Source organism: Pan troglodytes, chromosome 8 (genome assembly GCF_028858775.2).
Source record: "Pan troglodytes isolate AG18354 chromosome 8, NHGRI_mPanTro3-v2.0_pri, whole genome shotgun sequence".
Classification (NCBI taxonomy): Eukaryota; Metazoa; Chordata; class Mammalia; order Primates; family Hominidae; genus Pan; species Pan troglodytes.
The window spans coordinates 144,755,443-144,771,014 of NC_072406.2; the positions used below are offsets into that span (position 1 = coordinate 144,755,443).

Below are 15,572 nucleotides of genomic sequence, written 5' to 3' on the forward strand. Positions count from 1 at the left end.
CGCTGCCCCGGGGCCCGCGCCGAGCCGACTGCTCCTCCGTGCTCTGCGCTCCTGGGCCCGCACCAGCCCCCTCCCCTGGAGCCCCCTTGGTCCCTGCGAGGGTTCCCTGCACGCCCCGCGCTGAGACCCAGCCTGGCCCGGGCCGGAGCCCTCCGTGACGTCAGGATGCGCCTGGCCTGACGCCGCCTCCCCTCCGTCTTCTCTGGGCCGCAGCCGCTCCTCGTGAGTGAGGTCGCGGCCAGGGAGCCGGGTGGACGCGCCGGGAAGCTGCACAATCCACGCTCCGTCTGCGCGGAGAGCCGGGCGCGCGTGGCCCGGCCCCTGCAGGCGCGACTGCCGCCGCCCCGGTGGGCTCCCCTCCCCGGCACGCCCGGCACGCGGCTGGACGACTGCGGCCGCGCGGGGGCTGGAGCGTCCCCTCAGAGCCGCAAAAGTGCGCACCCGCCGCCGGCGCCCGGAACACAGGGCCCCTTTAAGAGGTGCCGCCGGAGCAGGGCCGTGACGTCATAGAAGTGCGAAGGGCGGAGTCTGTGCGCAGCCGCGGCGCGGGGGGCGGGGCGGGGGCGCGGCGTTCTTGCGGGCCTGACTGACAGAAGCGCCCTCCGGGAGCGGCCAGTACTAGGCCGCCGGTCGCAAGAGCGTCCCGCGTAGGCCCCGCCCCGAAAGGAGGCCCCGCCCCGCGGCAGGCCCCGCCTCCACGAGGACACCAAGTCCCGCACAGGCCACGCCCCCCGCAGGCCCCGCCCCACTCTGTTCAGATCTAGGCCCAACTCAGGCTCCGCACCTCAAGGCTCCGCCCCCAGCACGGCTCCGCCCCAGGCCCGGCTCCACCCCGCACAGGCCCCACCCCGAGTCAGGCTCCGCCCCGCCCAGGCCCCGCCCCGGGCTCGGCTCCGCGGGGCGGGACTTGCCCTCAGCCTGAGTCCGCGGCGGCTGCGGGAACTTTCCCAGCGGATCTAATGGCTGCGCGCGGGCCGCTGTGAGGCGCGGCGGCGAGCGACGGGCGCGGGGCCGCGGAGCAGCGAGCGAGCGAGCGAGCGCGAGGCCGGACCCCCGGCCAGGCCCGGCCGACCCGCCGAGCCCGCGATGCGCCCCGGGGCCGCCCCCCGGCGCAGCTGACGCCCCGCGGCCCCGCGAAGACCCCGGCCAGCCGGTCCCGGAGGAAGCGGCCGCCGCCGCCGCCGCCCAGCCCAGCGCCCGCGCCGCCCGGGCACCATGGCGGGGAAGGCGGCCGCCCCGGGCACCGCGGTGCTGCTGGTCACGGCCAACGTGGGCTCGCTCTTCGACGACGTAAGTCCCCCGTGCCGGCGGCAGGCCCCAAGCCCGGAACCCCCGACCCTGACCCCGGGGTCCCGAACTGCAAGCCCTGGACCCTGGACCTTGAACCTCCAGACCCAGAGGCCCCAGACTCTGATCCCTGTACCTGGGACCCCAGACTCCTGTCCTGATTCCCAAGTCTGGGAGCCCAGACCCCTGTCTTGATCCCCAAGCCCGAGACCTGAAGACCTGGGCCCTGAATCCCCGAACCCCATCCTCCAGACTCCAGCAGCTGACCGTTGACCCTGGGACCCTGCCTCTGAACTCCTGTCTGCAAATCCTGACCTCGAAACTCCAATATTAAAACCCTGTCAGAACCCCTGTTAACAGTCCCTGGAACCCAAACCCCAGAAACCGGGTCTGTGCGCACCAAACCCAGCCCCAGCCCTGATTTCCGAATCCTCAGAACCCTGGCCCTGGAATGCCCATCCCCAGCCCTGGCCCTGAACCGCAGATCCCTGGTCACTGGAACCTCAAATCCTGACTGCAGAACCCTGGTCACAGAACCTGCTCTCAGACGTCTGTCTCTGGTCCCACTGCAGAACCCTGGTTACAGAACCTGCTCTCAGACGTCTGTCTCTGGTCCCTGAGCCCTGGACCCCAAACCCTGAAACATAACCACAAACCCTAACCCAGGAACTTCTGACACAGGGCTGTGGCCCCAACCTCCTGTCCCTGTTCCCCAATCACTGAATTCTAGCCCTAGAATCCCAGCCTTCATACTGTGGTCCTTTGCCTCTAAAGCCAATCTAGCCTGACTCTGAACCCTGAATTTCAACCTCAGGCCCCAGCTTATGGCCCTGAACCCCTGTCCTTGACCCCTGAACCTGGAACCCTGGTTCCAGAATCAGGCCCCAAACCCGATTCTGGACCCTGCCCCTAACTCTGGTTCCTAGATCCCATCCTTGGCCCCTTCCTCCAACAAGCTCCTGCCCCTGAATCCTGAATCCTGAATCCTGGTCTTAAAGCCTGGGCCTTGAGCCTGCAGAATTCCCAAACCCTAACCCTTGACTCCCACCCCTGGCCCCTGTCCTCTGAGCCTAGGCCCTCCACTCTGGCTGTCAGCCCCAGCTCCTGGATGCCTGGGTGCTGGCCTCACTGTCTGTCTGTCCCTGCAGGGCCAGAGGGTAGGGTGCCCCCATTTAACCCTGCCACTTAGTATCTCTTTAGTTCTTAAATAAGGGAAGTCTGTTGAAAGCACTGTAGGACTTTACATTTCTTGTTTATTGAAGAAAAAGATGCTGAGAAGCTCTTCAGGGCCAGAAAGGGGATGCTGACTGCCTATGGCCTTTACCTTCTAGGGCCCCTCCCACCCAAGCCTCATTCCCACCCAGGATCCCAGGGTGCCCCCATCTCTGGAGAGACCAGGGAGCTGAGGCCCAGGGCGCACTGGGAGCTCCCCAGAGGCAGGCCGGTCTGACCTAGTTTGGCGTTTCAGCCACGGTGCCACCCTGCTGTTGGTACTCGTGCTGCCAACCCAAATAAAGCAGAGTGAGGCTCCAAGTGGCCCAGATGGAGGCCGTGGAGCCACGGACGCTCCCTCCCTCCCTCCCTCCCTCCCTAGGTGAACAGTGGGGCGCCGCACCAGCTTTATGACGGATGTGTGCCACTGATGCACGCGTGGTTTCCATTTCAGGAGGAGGTCTTGTGTCTTTGCTGGCAGCAAGCATGGGTGAAGTGTTTGATGAAGCTCAGTTCATGCACAGGCTAGGTTTGGTTTTTATTAACAAAAGGCGCTGTTTTTCTGTTTTTCTTATTTTAACTTCCAGGTGCCCATGTATTATACTGACCTGCTGGGGAGGAACTGCTTTTCCTCACACTTTATTATTAACAACTTCATCTAGGTTTATGTTTGATCATTTTCTACAAAAGTGCCTGGCATGGGTGTGTGTCTGTATATTTGGCGTTCTATTCTAGGCTTTCCAGTAACATGTCACTATAGCATGGTTTTGTTCAGATGATTCAGATCCGTTAGCTGCGGCTTCAAAGCCTCAGAAATGTCAGGAGCATTAAGTTTGCTGGGGCATTTTAGTCTCAAAGGGAAACGAGTTTTACTGTGCAGACATTCTTTCCAGTAATCTTTGATTCTGAGTTCTAGCATTTTTGTTGTGTTTCAATTGTATACACGTATTTATCTCTGTTGATATTAAATTGGGTAACTTAATTCACTTTTGTTTAGCAACCTATTCTCTCTGAATTTTCACTTTTCTTAAAGGCTATGTGGAATTTTGCATTATGTTTATGTTTAGAAGGAACATTTGTTTAGGTCAACAGTACATAGGTTAATTCTGAAAGGTGCATTGTGATTTCAGGGCTGAGTGGAAACTTCTCTGTCCGTGTCTGAAGATTTCTTAATGTGTGCAGCTCAGTCTCCGGGGGCCAGACCCAGCCTCCTTCAGTGGAAACCAGCCAGGCACTCACATTCCCAGGCCCCCTTCCTTGGTTGAGGTTTGGGGTGTGGTACTTGTGGGCCAGAAGCCTGGCCGGTGGAAGGAAATTCATGAGTGAAGGAAGTTTTGGTTTCTTGGTTTGTCCTGGATTTCAGGGGACCTGCTTTGAGATTCTGTTTGCCTTTGTGCAGCCCGTCCCGTGCTGACGAACGCACCCTGCAGGCAGTGCTCAGGCTGTGAAGGAATCTTTCTCGCCCAGTCTCATCGTGTTGGAAGCCAAGCTCGTCTGTGACCAGTGCTGGAGCCGGTCACAGTTCCGAGGAGGAAGGTGTTTGAATCTGAAGCAGATATCCCGGACTGTGGCGGATTCTGTTTTCCTTTTGTGCACAAGTGATAGGTGGTTTGCTTTTGCTTTTGCAGTTTTGAAAGTCTCCCCTCTTAAGGCCCCTCCTCCTCCCCGTCTTGTTTTTGTTTTAGACAGGGTCTCATTCTGTCGCCCAGGCTAGAGTGCTGTAGTGGTGCAGTCGCAACTCACTGCAGCCTCGACCGCCCTGACTCAGGTGAACCTCAGCATCCTAAGTAGCTGGGACCACAGGCACACGCCACCATGCCTAGCTAATTTTTGTAGAGACCAGGTTTCGCCGTGTTGTCCAGGCTGGTCTGGAACTCCTGGGCCCAAGCAATCCACCTGCCTCGGCTTCCCAAAGTGCTGGGATTACAGGTGTGAGCCACTGTCCCTGGTCCAGAGGTCACCCCTCTCAAAACGCTGCGTGCGTCAACTTTAGCTGTGGTTTGTAGCGTCCTGGGATCCACACGGAATCTCACTCTGTTTGCTCATCACTACTCCATCTTTGTGACCCCAGATTGGCTGTGCTGCGGGCTGCGGGGCTGTCCCCACTGGGGTTGTGTCTGACCCTGTGCAGACAGTGTTGCGGTAAATGCCTTACAGTGTACCGGTCCCCAAGCCCTTATCCCTCACTTTCCTAGAAATTATGGAGGACCCGAAAGAGTTCTTGTTTATGTTGGTTATAACTACCAATATTTCTCATATTGGGAGCTGAGACTGCATGAGAATACATAGCTCAATGCACTAGCTGGCAGAGCGATTACATCATCCAACATCACAGGCACCCCCTCAGGTGTTGGCCGTTCTTCCCTAGGAGACAATGAGAATGGAAAGAGGAGTCATTTTGTAGTATTATAGAAATAGTTTTGACCTAGTCAACCTGTGAATAGGCCTCCTCAGCCCAGTCCTCCCTCCCCAAACTGTCATGGGCACCCCTGTCTCTGGCCAGGTGGCTGGGGTGCCTGGGACTTTCCCAGGCTTATGCAGACTGCCAGACCACCCTCGGTGAGCCCTGCAGCTGGTCTTTAATTCCTGGATTGGACTCCTGCTGTCACTACTGGTTTGCTTGGAAAGAGGTGACCAGGGGTCCATATTTAATCGTTTTGCTTTGATGTGGCTGGTTTTTTGACAAGTGAGGTTTCTGGCTTTTGGTTCCTTCCATTTTTATGAGAAGGGAATTGAGGAGGTGAATTCTTGCCAGCTGTGGCGTCATAACTGCGTCCCACCCTTGCATGGTCAGGCTGCTGTTTGGTCCTGAGAACACAGCCCGCTGGCGGGTATCTGCCTGGCGGCCCTTCCTGCTGCTTGTTCGCAGCTAAGTCAGTTCTGAGCCAGTTTGCCTTTTTGCTTAGTCAGCTCCCGGGCAGCCCTGTCCCTCTGCCCAGACCCAGGGTTGCAGAACGGCTGTGAGAGTGGGCTCGGCAAGTGCTCGCTGGCAGGGACCTGAGCACCTTGCAGTCAGCAGGTGTTGAAGAGCCCTGGAAGAGCGTGGAGGTGGCAGAGCTGCTGTGGGTATGGAGTCGGTGATGGTCAGTGGTGCAGGCTGGCGTCTCTCTCTGGTAGCATCAGCATTGCCTTCTTTGCCATGTGGTTCCTGGCAACACCAAAGGTACTGCCCTCTCTCCCACCTTGAAAACTCTGAACTCCATGTTTCCTCCAGCCACTGCGGGGCATCCTGACTCTCTACCGTGGCAGCCCTCGAGTGGGGTGGGGGGGTCTCCCCTCCATGTCCTTCTCCAGGCCTCTGCCCCAGCACTCCTGCACAGCAGGGCCCAGGGCTGGGTGCGGGTTGTACCCAGCTGGCAGTGACTAGCCAGAACTTTTGCTCCCTCTGTGGATCCTCCTTCTTCTTCAGGGATGTTTCACTTGGTAATGGCTGTGCTGGGACAGAATTCACACACCATGCCCCTCACCCATTTTTTCCTTTTCTTTTTTGTTTTCAGACAGGGTCTCATTCTGTCGCCCAGGCTGGAGTGCGGTGGCTCACTGTAGCCTTGAACTCCTGGGCTGAAGTGAGCTGCAGCCATCCTCCCGCCTCAGCCTTCTAAGTAGCTGGGACCACAGGTGCACGCTACCACACCCAGCTGATTTTTTTATTTTTATTTTTTGTAGAGATGGGGTCTTGCTGTGTTGCCCAGACTGGGCTCAAACTCCTGGGCTCAAGCAGTGCTCTCATCTCTGTCTCCCGGAGTGTTGGAATCACAGGTGTGGGCCCTCACACCCAGCCCTTTCTCCCATATGAGGTGTACAATTCACTGGTTTTCAGTATATTCACAGGGTGTGCAGCTGTCACCACAGGCAATTGTAGAACATTTTTATCACCTCAAAAAGAAGCTGCATTAGCACCCAAGCCCCACGTCCCCCAGCCTCCCCACCCCCTGCAGTCAGTTTTCCTCTCTGTGGATTTGCCTGTCCCGGGCGTTTCACATACATGGGATCAGACGGTCTGCCCTTTGACCTGACTGCTTTCACTGAGCGTATGTAAAAGTGTCCATGTTGCAGCGTGCATCAGTCCTGCATTTCTTCCTTTCTTTCTTTTTTCTTTTAAATTATAGAGACAGTGTCTTGCTGTTCACCCAGACTGGAATGCAGTGGTGTGATCGCAGCTCACTGTGGCCTTGAGCTCCTGGCTTCAAGTGATCCTCCTGCCTCAGCCTCCTGAATAACAGGGACTACAGGCATGCACCACTATGCCCAGCTAATTCTTTTTACTTTTTGAGAAGGTGAGGTCTCACTATGCTGCCTAGGCTAGTCTGAAAGTCCTGGCCTCAAGTGATCCCCTGGCCTTGGCCTCCCAAAGTGCTGGGCTTACAGGCATGAGCCACAGTGCCAAGTCTCTTTATTCCTGTTTATGGCTGAATAATATTCCATTGTGTGGATACACCAAGTTTTGTTTCTGTGTTCATCAGCTGGTGGATGTTTGGCCTGTTCCCTCCTTCCGGTTCTGGTGAACAGTGGATGTTTGGCCTATTCCCACCTTTAAGTTCGGGTGAACCGTGGATGTTTGGGCTGTTCCCGCCTTCCGGTCCTGGTGAACAGTGGATGTTTGGGCTGTTCCCTCCTTCCGGTTCTGGTGAACAGTGCTGCTGTGTGCATCTTTGCAGGCGTCCCTAGGCGGACATGCGTTCTCAGTGCTGTTGGGTGTGCATAGTCTTGGCATTGCTGGGTGACGTGGTGAGTTCGTATTTAACCCTCGAGGGCCTGTCAGGCAGTCCATGGTGGCTGCCCCATGCCACATCCCTACCAGTGGGGTCCCAGGGTTCTGGTTTCTGCACCTCTCAGTGTTGGCGCCCCTGGGCTCAGGCTGGCCACCCTTCTCCCTTCCTGGGACCTCATCTAGACACACAGCCGTAAGTGCCATCTCTGTGTGGGTGCCCACTCCCAGGGAGAAGCGCACAACCAGGATGCTAGCCTGCAGTAGGTGGGGCCCTGCTCTGCCGCTCCGGCCAGAGCAGAGTGCCACCTCTCAAGGAGGTTGGGGCGTCCTCATTTCGGAGGCAGCTGTCTTCCTCCCTGTGTGCCGGGCACAGAGGATGGGGGCGGCCTGTGGTCTGCAGGTGCCCTCCCTGCCCCTGTGCGGCAATGGGCGTGGCTGGAGGTGTCTCAGCAGTCTCTTTTTTTGCGTTGCTGTCTCTGACCCAAGATCTCGGTGCACTTTCCCTGGGAGAATTATGACCTGTTTGCCAGGGCTCATAAGCGGCAGGATCGTCTGTCTGCCGGGCAGGGAGGGTTAAATATGACTGTGGTCCCGGCCCTGGCTGCAGGGTACGGGAGCTGCTTCTGCCACCTCAGGAAACCACGTCTAAATCTTGAACACCTCCTTACCTTAGACACCATCATTTCGGGTCTGTCCTTGATTTTTAGACTTTTGGAATAAGCCTGGCAGTTCTCCGTTTGCCAGCTCTGCATGCCCCTCTCCCTCCGGCCCTGGCATTTGGGACGCAGCAGGCTGTGCTCTTTGGATTGTTACTGATTCAGCCTTTGAGAACGGCCGGCGGTGTTCTCTCTGCTCACAAACTTTCATCCCCCGTTTACTTCCTGTTTTTTTTATCAGTCTCTAGAGTTGCTGAGGAGAGAGTTTAGATCACCCGGGTTAGGGGTGGGGGTGGTGGGACTTCTTTGGTTTGAAATATTAACGATTCCTCATGTTTTGAAGTAAGCACCCAGATCGACCTGTCGGGCAGTGTTGGGAGAATGTCTGCACGTAGGCGTGGTCACGTCCGTCCCTGTCGCCTGCGCTGCTCCGAGAAGCCCCACTCTGACCAGCACCACTGAGGAGTGTCTGTCCGTGTGGAGTTGTGGGGCAGGTGGAGCAGGGCAGAGGGCCCCGCACGGCTCTGGGATGGCTGTGCTCGGTGGGGGTCTGATTTTGGGGGAAGAGGCTGGTACTGGGGTGTTTCCGTGGACTTGTTGGGTCTGATTCAGAAGTTACAGAAATCCAGACCCAGGCCTGCCCCACTGTGAAGCATCAAATTTAGAGCCCCTCTGTGCAGGGGCTGGAGGGGCATTCGGAAGACTTTGACCAGATCGGGGCGGCTGAGGGGGCTGCCTACGGCAGGAGACGGCTGGTCTCTCTGAGCTGTGGGGCTCATGGAGGGACAGCCTCCAGGAAGGTGGCCTCCATCCGGGAATGGGGTCCAGGCGGAGGAGGGTGGGCATCTCTCCACATGCCACTCTGTGCCCCACTGCCCCTGCCGGGGTGTTCCCGCTGTTTCTTGGGCGGTCCTTCCGATGTGAGTGCACTCCAGTGAAATACCTGTGGGAGCCCTAGGGGAAGAGGGTGCGGAACAGGCAGGCTGTTCCCATGCGGACCTGAAAGTCCTGTCAAGTTTCCCCTTCCTTTGCTCGGTTTCATTAATTGGGATACTTGGGAATCTCAGAGCCTGGTGGGAACCAGGAACTGGGCTCAGAGGCTCTGGAGCCCCAAGTCCCACCCCACCAGGTCTGGTTGGTGCTGCCATGGGCTCAGATCTGGCGTTTTCCAAGCTCCCCCTGCTTTGTGGAGCTCTGAGCGCTGGCTCCAGGCCGGCTTTCAGGAAGGCCGACTGCCTCTATCGTGGTTGCTGCCTCCGCTCGGCCTGAGGTGATGAGAGTGTGGATGGCACCTGCACTGTGTCCACTCTTTAGGCTCTAATGTTCAAGGTGTGTTTGGAGACGTGGAAATGGCTCTGGAGGAGCGTCCACCAGGTCCTGCTTGTGTACGGGGGCCGGCAGCACCGTTGTGTTGGGATGAATGGCCGAGGCGTCTGGGGACGTCCTGGAGCCTGCAGCCCTTGGCCGTGTGACGCCATGTGCTCATGTGACCGAGGACGCTTCCGAGGATGTGGAAGCCACCAGTCGTCCTGGGTGGGTTGGGGCTGGACATCACTTCTGGGGCAGGTCTAGGGTGATGGCGCTCCCAGCCTGCGGGGGTCTTGGCGTTGGCGCAGAAGTGGTTTCCCAGCAGCGTGCCCTGAGTGTTGGGAAAAGGCCCTCTGCTGCCACTCCAGGTTCAGAAGATGCCGCTTCTGGTTTTTCCCCGTTGTGAGTGAGAACAGCCCCACCTCCAGGAGCATGGCCTCCGGATCAGCCTGTTACTTGAACCCTGAGCCCCTGGTGGGTCTCGGTGACCGTGAGCCGGTTGTCTTCTTGATCCTTCTCTCCGACAGGAGTGTGAGACTCCTCTTTAGGGGTTGCTGGGGACCAGCTGGTTGCTGTGTCGGGGGGCCGTGCTCCCCCTTCTCTGTCTTGGAAGGTGGGTAAGGGCTTAGTAGGGCTGCCTCGGCTGCTGGGGCAGCTTTCCCGGCCCCTTCCCCGCCTCCTTCCCACTCTGAATTGTCCTGGGTGTCTCTGCGTGGGGTCTCCTGGCTCCTGCAGATCTGTGTAGCCTGCACTGAACTGCCCCTCTTCCTGGGTGCACTGCATACCCCGGGCCCCCTGGGCTCTGGCCTGTCCCCTTGTCCCCACGTGACCGCCCAGCCACTGTTCTCCCTGGCCCTTCCCTCTCGTTTCTGCCTGGGCCTGCCTGGCTGGTCTTGCCTGGCCGGTCTTGCCTGGCCCTGCCTTTGGTCCTGTAGGCACCAGGACTGTACTCTGGCAGGGGCAGACTCTGTTTCCTGCTCAGCAGAGCCCAGGCCTGGCCCTGGTTAGCAGGCTGTGTCGTCTGCTGTGTCATCTGCCTCAGGCAGCCTTCCTTTCTGCATCCTCCTCTCTCGGGGTCCTGCATGACTGGTCCTCATTCCAGGAACCAGAGGAGACTGAAGAACCCGAGACTTGGCTTTGGCCCAAGTCCCCGTGGAGAGGAAATCCCGCCTTCAGTGCCAGGTGCCAGGCCACAGTCCAGGTTCACGTGGATGCGGGGCGGGCCCCACCTCTCCTCGCACGTGCGGCCTTGGGCTGTGTTTCACCTGTCAGCCTGTCTGTGCCCAGGGAGTGGGAATCCCACCTTGCATGGTGGCTCAGGGTGGTCAGGGAGGGCGTGGCTGTCACATGGTTTCTGGACTGTCAGCCTTTGGGCTGAGTGAGGCGTTACTGCCATCAGGGGTCCCTGGAGGGGCTCTCTCCATCCTCTTCCTGGCGTCAGGTGTTCTCGGCGGCCTCTCGGTAACAGCCTGGCCTTTGCTTCTGTCCGGGGTGCGTGGCCCAGGCTGAGCAGTGCACTCGGCTGCCTGGGTGGTGTGAGGTTCTGTGAGCCCGGGCCCAGCTGCCTGTGGTGAATATAACCGGGAGGGAGTGCCCGCCTCTGCCCACCTGCCTGGCATCTGGGGTTCCCGGGAGGCCGGGCACCTGCACCCTCGCCGTCGCCCTGGGCTGACCTCCCATCTCCTCCTTCTCTACCCCAGCGCCTGTGGCCTGAACAGGACTTGGTTTTTCAGGCCTTCATGCCTCAGCTTGAGGGGCTCTTTTTTCAAAGGGTTCCTCCGGGACGCCTCGCCTAGGCAAGCAGGGTTTTCCTCCTTCACGGGACAGCCCGCGTGCCCCCAGCCCTGTGACGCGTTCTTGGTGACTCACCAAGTGAGTCCCAAGCTCCCTTCCTGTCATACTCTGCTTTACCGTGACTGTGGCGTCACACTCAGGTGTGCTGGCCTTTGGCAGCAGCGTCTGGGGTGGGGACCATGGTGTCTTTTTTAATGTTTTTTTTTTTAAGACGGACACTCCATCACCCAGGCTGGAGTACAATGGTGTGATCTCACCTCACTGCGACCTCCGCCTCCCAGGTTCAAGCAGTTCTCCTGCCTCAGCCCCCTTAGTAGCTGGGATTACAGGCGTGCACCACCACACCTGGCTAATTTTTTTTTGTATTTTTAGTAGAGACAGGGTTTCACCGTATTGGCCAGGCTGGTCTCGAACTCCTGACCTTGTGATCTGCCCGCATTACAGGTGTGAGCCATCGTGCCCGGCCATGGTGTCTTTATTCGGGTTCTGCTCAAATGGGTGGAGGGGTGGGGTAGGGCCAATGCAGCTGGAAGGGAGTTGGAGGAGCTGTGGATCCGGTAGTCCCTGGACCGTGGTGGTGTTTGCGGCCACATATGCCATGCTCAGGAGGTCAGCGGGGCCAGGGGAAGGGGTGTTGAAGTCACCAAAGGCCAGGCCAGGCCTCTGCTGCCCGTTGCCGGTGGCCCTGGAGTCGGCTCTGCTTCTGCCTCGCACCCGGCCTGGGGGTGAGGGAGAGGCCTGTGGGTGTTCCGAGATCTGGTTGGCTTTTGTGTTTGCGCATTTAACAGTGTTATTTACCCGGGATTTGAATAGCATGCAGTTCACCCAATGTGAGTGTATGGTTCACTGACTTTGAGAAAATATTTATGGTGTGTAACCATCACCGCACCTCAGTTTTGAGACACTTCCCTCCTCAGTCCCTGCTCCCGGCCCTGGGCCACAACTGCTTTCTGTCCCGCCAGTTTCGCCTGCGCCGAGGGTACTGTATCGTGAACCACAGGCTGTGTTGTTTTCATGCGTCTGGTTTCTTTGACTTAGCATAACGCAGCGTTTCAAGGTTTGTATTGATATGCTTTGCATATCAGCAGTTTATCTGGCTTTTTTTTTTTTTTTTTTGAGATAGGGTCTCACTTCCACCTAGGCTGGAGTGCAGTGGCACAGTCACCACTCACTGAAGCCTCAAACTCCTGGACTCAAGCATTCTTCCTGCTTCAGCCTCCTGAGTAGCTGGGGCCACAGGCGCGGCCACCACACCAGGCTTTTACAATTTTTTGTAGGTATGGGGTCTCGCTATGTTGCCCAGGCTGGTCTCGAATTCCTGGCCTCAAGTGATCCTCCCACCTTGGCCTCCCAAAGTGCTGGGATGACAGGTGTGAGCCACTGCGCCTGGGCTTGTCTGCCCTGTTTCATGGCTGAGCAGTGTCCCCTGAGTGGAGGCACACCTCGTTTCTCCAGTCGCCCACAGATGGACGTTGGGGCTATCGTGGCTAGTGCACTGTTTGTGGATATGCACGTGCCTGTGTGGACGAGGGTGTCACTGCTCTAGGGCTGGCCGAGTGGTCACTCTGTGGCTGTCTTTCCGGGAGCTGCTCAATTCTTCCCATAGTTGCTGCCCCATTCGTGCCCCATCGAGTGGTGTGGAAGGACTCTAGCTCTTCTGCATCATGCCAGCACTTGGTGGCATTTGTCTTTTTAATTATGGCTGTGTGGTGGCATCTTGCGGTTTAACTTGCATTTCTGGTCCTACTTCCAAATAATAATTCCCCACAAGGATGGTTATCTTGCCGTGTTGGTAATGGCTTTGACAGCTGGATGACGGACGGTGTTGGCGGGCTGCCCTCTGCCCACCCCTCCAGGAGGGCCTGTGGGATGCGAGGCCTCTGCTAAGAGGCTCCCGTTTGCCTGGCAGGTGGCAGGTGTGATGAGCGTGGTGAGTGCAGGTGAAGCAGGAGCAGACAGGTGCGTGTCCTGGAGCTCTGCAGCTGCAGGGCAGGAGCCGGGGCTTCCGTGAGGCTCTGTGACACAGGTCGGGGCCACCCAGCCCAGCCTGGGTTCCTGCAGCCCCACTCTCTGCCCCTGGTCTGAATGGTGGGGTTGGTGTGTCTCTGTTACAGGATTGGTGTGACGACTGAGTCACTGTGCCTTAGAGTACGGAGTCAGCCTCAAATTATTAACCAGGCATTAGGGGATGGGGTCAGCCTCGAGTTACTAACCGGGCATCAGGGGATGGGGTCAGCCTCGAGTTACTAACCGGGCATCAGGGGATGGGGTCAGCCTCGAGTTACTAACCGGGCAGTAGAAGATGGGGTCAGTCTTGAGTTATTAGTATTTATCGGGGAGAGCAGAGAGAGCTTAGGAGACCACATTGCCACTGTTTAGGGTCAGAGTGGTCCCGCAGGTTAATTCACTTCACCCAGCCTCTCAGGGATGTAGTGAGGCTGCTCGGGGGGCTGTCTCAGGCCTCTGGCCAGTAGTCCCTGTCCTCTCCAGCGACCACTCTCTCCTGGGTGTCAGTGGTTTTTGGGAGTCCAGGTGCAGGTCTCAGCAGCAACTCTGAGGTTCTGCATAGCTAGTGCCACCTGTGACACTGCTGTCACTCCAAGGTGCACCTCACCACACCTGGAGCAGCGCCCGTGAGAGGAGGGAAGCGACACCCTTGGGCTGAGCTTTTCCGTGAACCGGCCGCTGTGTCCCTTGACGTGCTGAGAGGGCCTGGCTGTGAGCCGCATGGTACGAACCTTCTGAATGCAAGTGGCCAAGCCGGCATTCTGGCTGGGCTCGCTGGCCACAGGACGTCCATTGTAGGACAGCTGGGAGTGGGGGTGTCTGGCTATTTCACTATTAAAACAAGTGGAAACACTAATTTGGTCCCACCTGACCTCATGGAAGACGGTGGAGGTGGCAGCCGCCAGAGTGTGAGGGGCCATGGTTGCTGACCTCGCCTCCTGTTGTCTTAGATCCTTGGCACTGCAGGGGCGGTTCTGCCAGACGTAGCTGTTGTCTCTTTGGCCACCAACTGGCCCCTATGGCGTTTGGCCTTCAGGGTGGTCATTGGGTGCGTGGCTCTCTTGGGTGGACCTGGCCATCCTTGGGTGACAGTGGGCCATGTGGTGGGGACTCTGCAGGCCACCTGGAAAGGGGTCCACCTGAAAGGGGCTGCACTGTGGTCCACTTGGGCCAGTGGCTTCAGTAGCCACACGCTGCTTGGTCCAGGTTCCTGCCTGAGCCCACTGAGCAGATGAGGGGGATGCGGCCCAGAGTGCGAGCCTGGTGGGCAGCTGTGGAGCCTTAGCCCTGAGCACCCTCCCTTGCCTACCTTTCAGGCTTCTGAGCGGCTGTCAGTTGCCACCTGCTGGCACTGTGAATGTTAGACTGCAGAGCTGAGTGGGGAGCCCCTTCCTGTGGTCCCTGGCACTCTGACCACATGGATGAGCCTGCGAGTGTGAAGCTGAGAACTGGGTTGACTGCCTGCTGCTTTGTTTCTTGCAAAGAGTGCCTTAGTTAGGGGACAGGCCAGCCCACCGTCATCTGCCTGCAGCGTCCCTCCAGGTGGTCGGGGGACACCGGGCTTCTGGGTCAGCAAGTGTTTGCCATACGCCTGGGTGCAAAGTGGACCAGCCACTGTGGGTCATGTGGGGGGATTTGGGTGGGACTCTCAGAGGAGCTGGTTCTCTGGAGAAAGACATCTGTCCAAGTAGCACACAGACTTGTGGGGACATATGACTTGCTTTAATTTTCTCCATCACCGTTACGGTTTTTCAGAGCTGTTGCAACTTCCTGTTTGCTGTAACGGCTGTGCCTCCCTCGCTGCTGCAGTGGGCAGTGTGTGCGTCGTACACAGGTGGAAGGTGGAGGCCTGGGACCAGGCTGGAGGGACGTGGGGCGGGAATGGGCCTGACCAGCTAGGGAACAGAGGCAGGACCCAGGGGGACAGAGGCAGGACTGACCAAGACTGTCAGAAGAGCCAGCCGGGGTCTTCTCTGAATAGTCGGCTGCACGATTAAACTGGGTTCTGCTCGGGGAGTCCCTGGGGTTCGGAGCTCTGCCGCCTTGCGGCCCAACCTGGCAGTACCCCCCCCACAGGGGTCCAGGTGTCCTCTGATTCTGCTGTGCTGAGTCTGTCGGTGGAGCAGGAGGCCCAAGGACCAGGAGAGCTTCTGTGTGAGGCTGTGTCCTCCTGCATCCTTGTCTCCCATTCACTCGGGAGCATTTATGGGTGCCTTCTCAGAGCCTTGGTGAAGTTGGAGTGGGATAGGGAGGGAGGATTGGTGGCGCCTTCTCAGAGCCTTGGTGGCATATTGAGTGGGATAGGGAGGGAGGATTGGTGAATGCCTTCTCAGAGCCTTGGTGGAATATTGAGTGGGATAGGGAGGGAGGATTGGTGAATGCCTTCTCAGAGCCTTGGTGGCATATTGAGTGGGATAGGGAGGGAGGACTGGTGAACACCTCCTCAGAGCCTTGGTGGCATATTGGGTGGGATAGGGAGGGAGGATTGGTGAACGCCTTCTCAGAGCCTTGGTGGAATATTGAGTGGGATAGGGAGGGAGGATTGGTGAACACCTTCTCAGAGCCTTGGTGGAATATGGGTAGGATAGGGAGGGAGG

General features: G+C 58.2%; 1 protein-coding gene across 1 annotated transcript in view; it reads left to right on the plus strand.

Annotated features, from left to right (window-relative positions):
- The first annotated feature begins 904 nt into the window (after positions 1-904).
- Positions 905-15,572, plus strand: part of INPP5A (inositol polyphosphate-5-phosphatase A) — a 257,862-nt gene continuing 243,194 nt past the window's right edge. Inside the window, exon 1 of the mRNA XM_016919658.4 lies at positions 905-1,290. Within this exon, the coding sequence (XP_016775147.1) occupies positions 1,216-1,290 (75 nt within the window). The 5' untranslated portion in view covers positions 905-1,215. The remainder of the gene's footprint in view (positions 1,291-15,572) is intronic.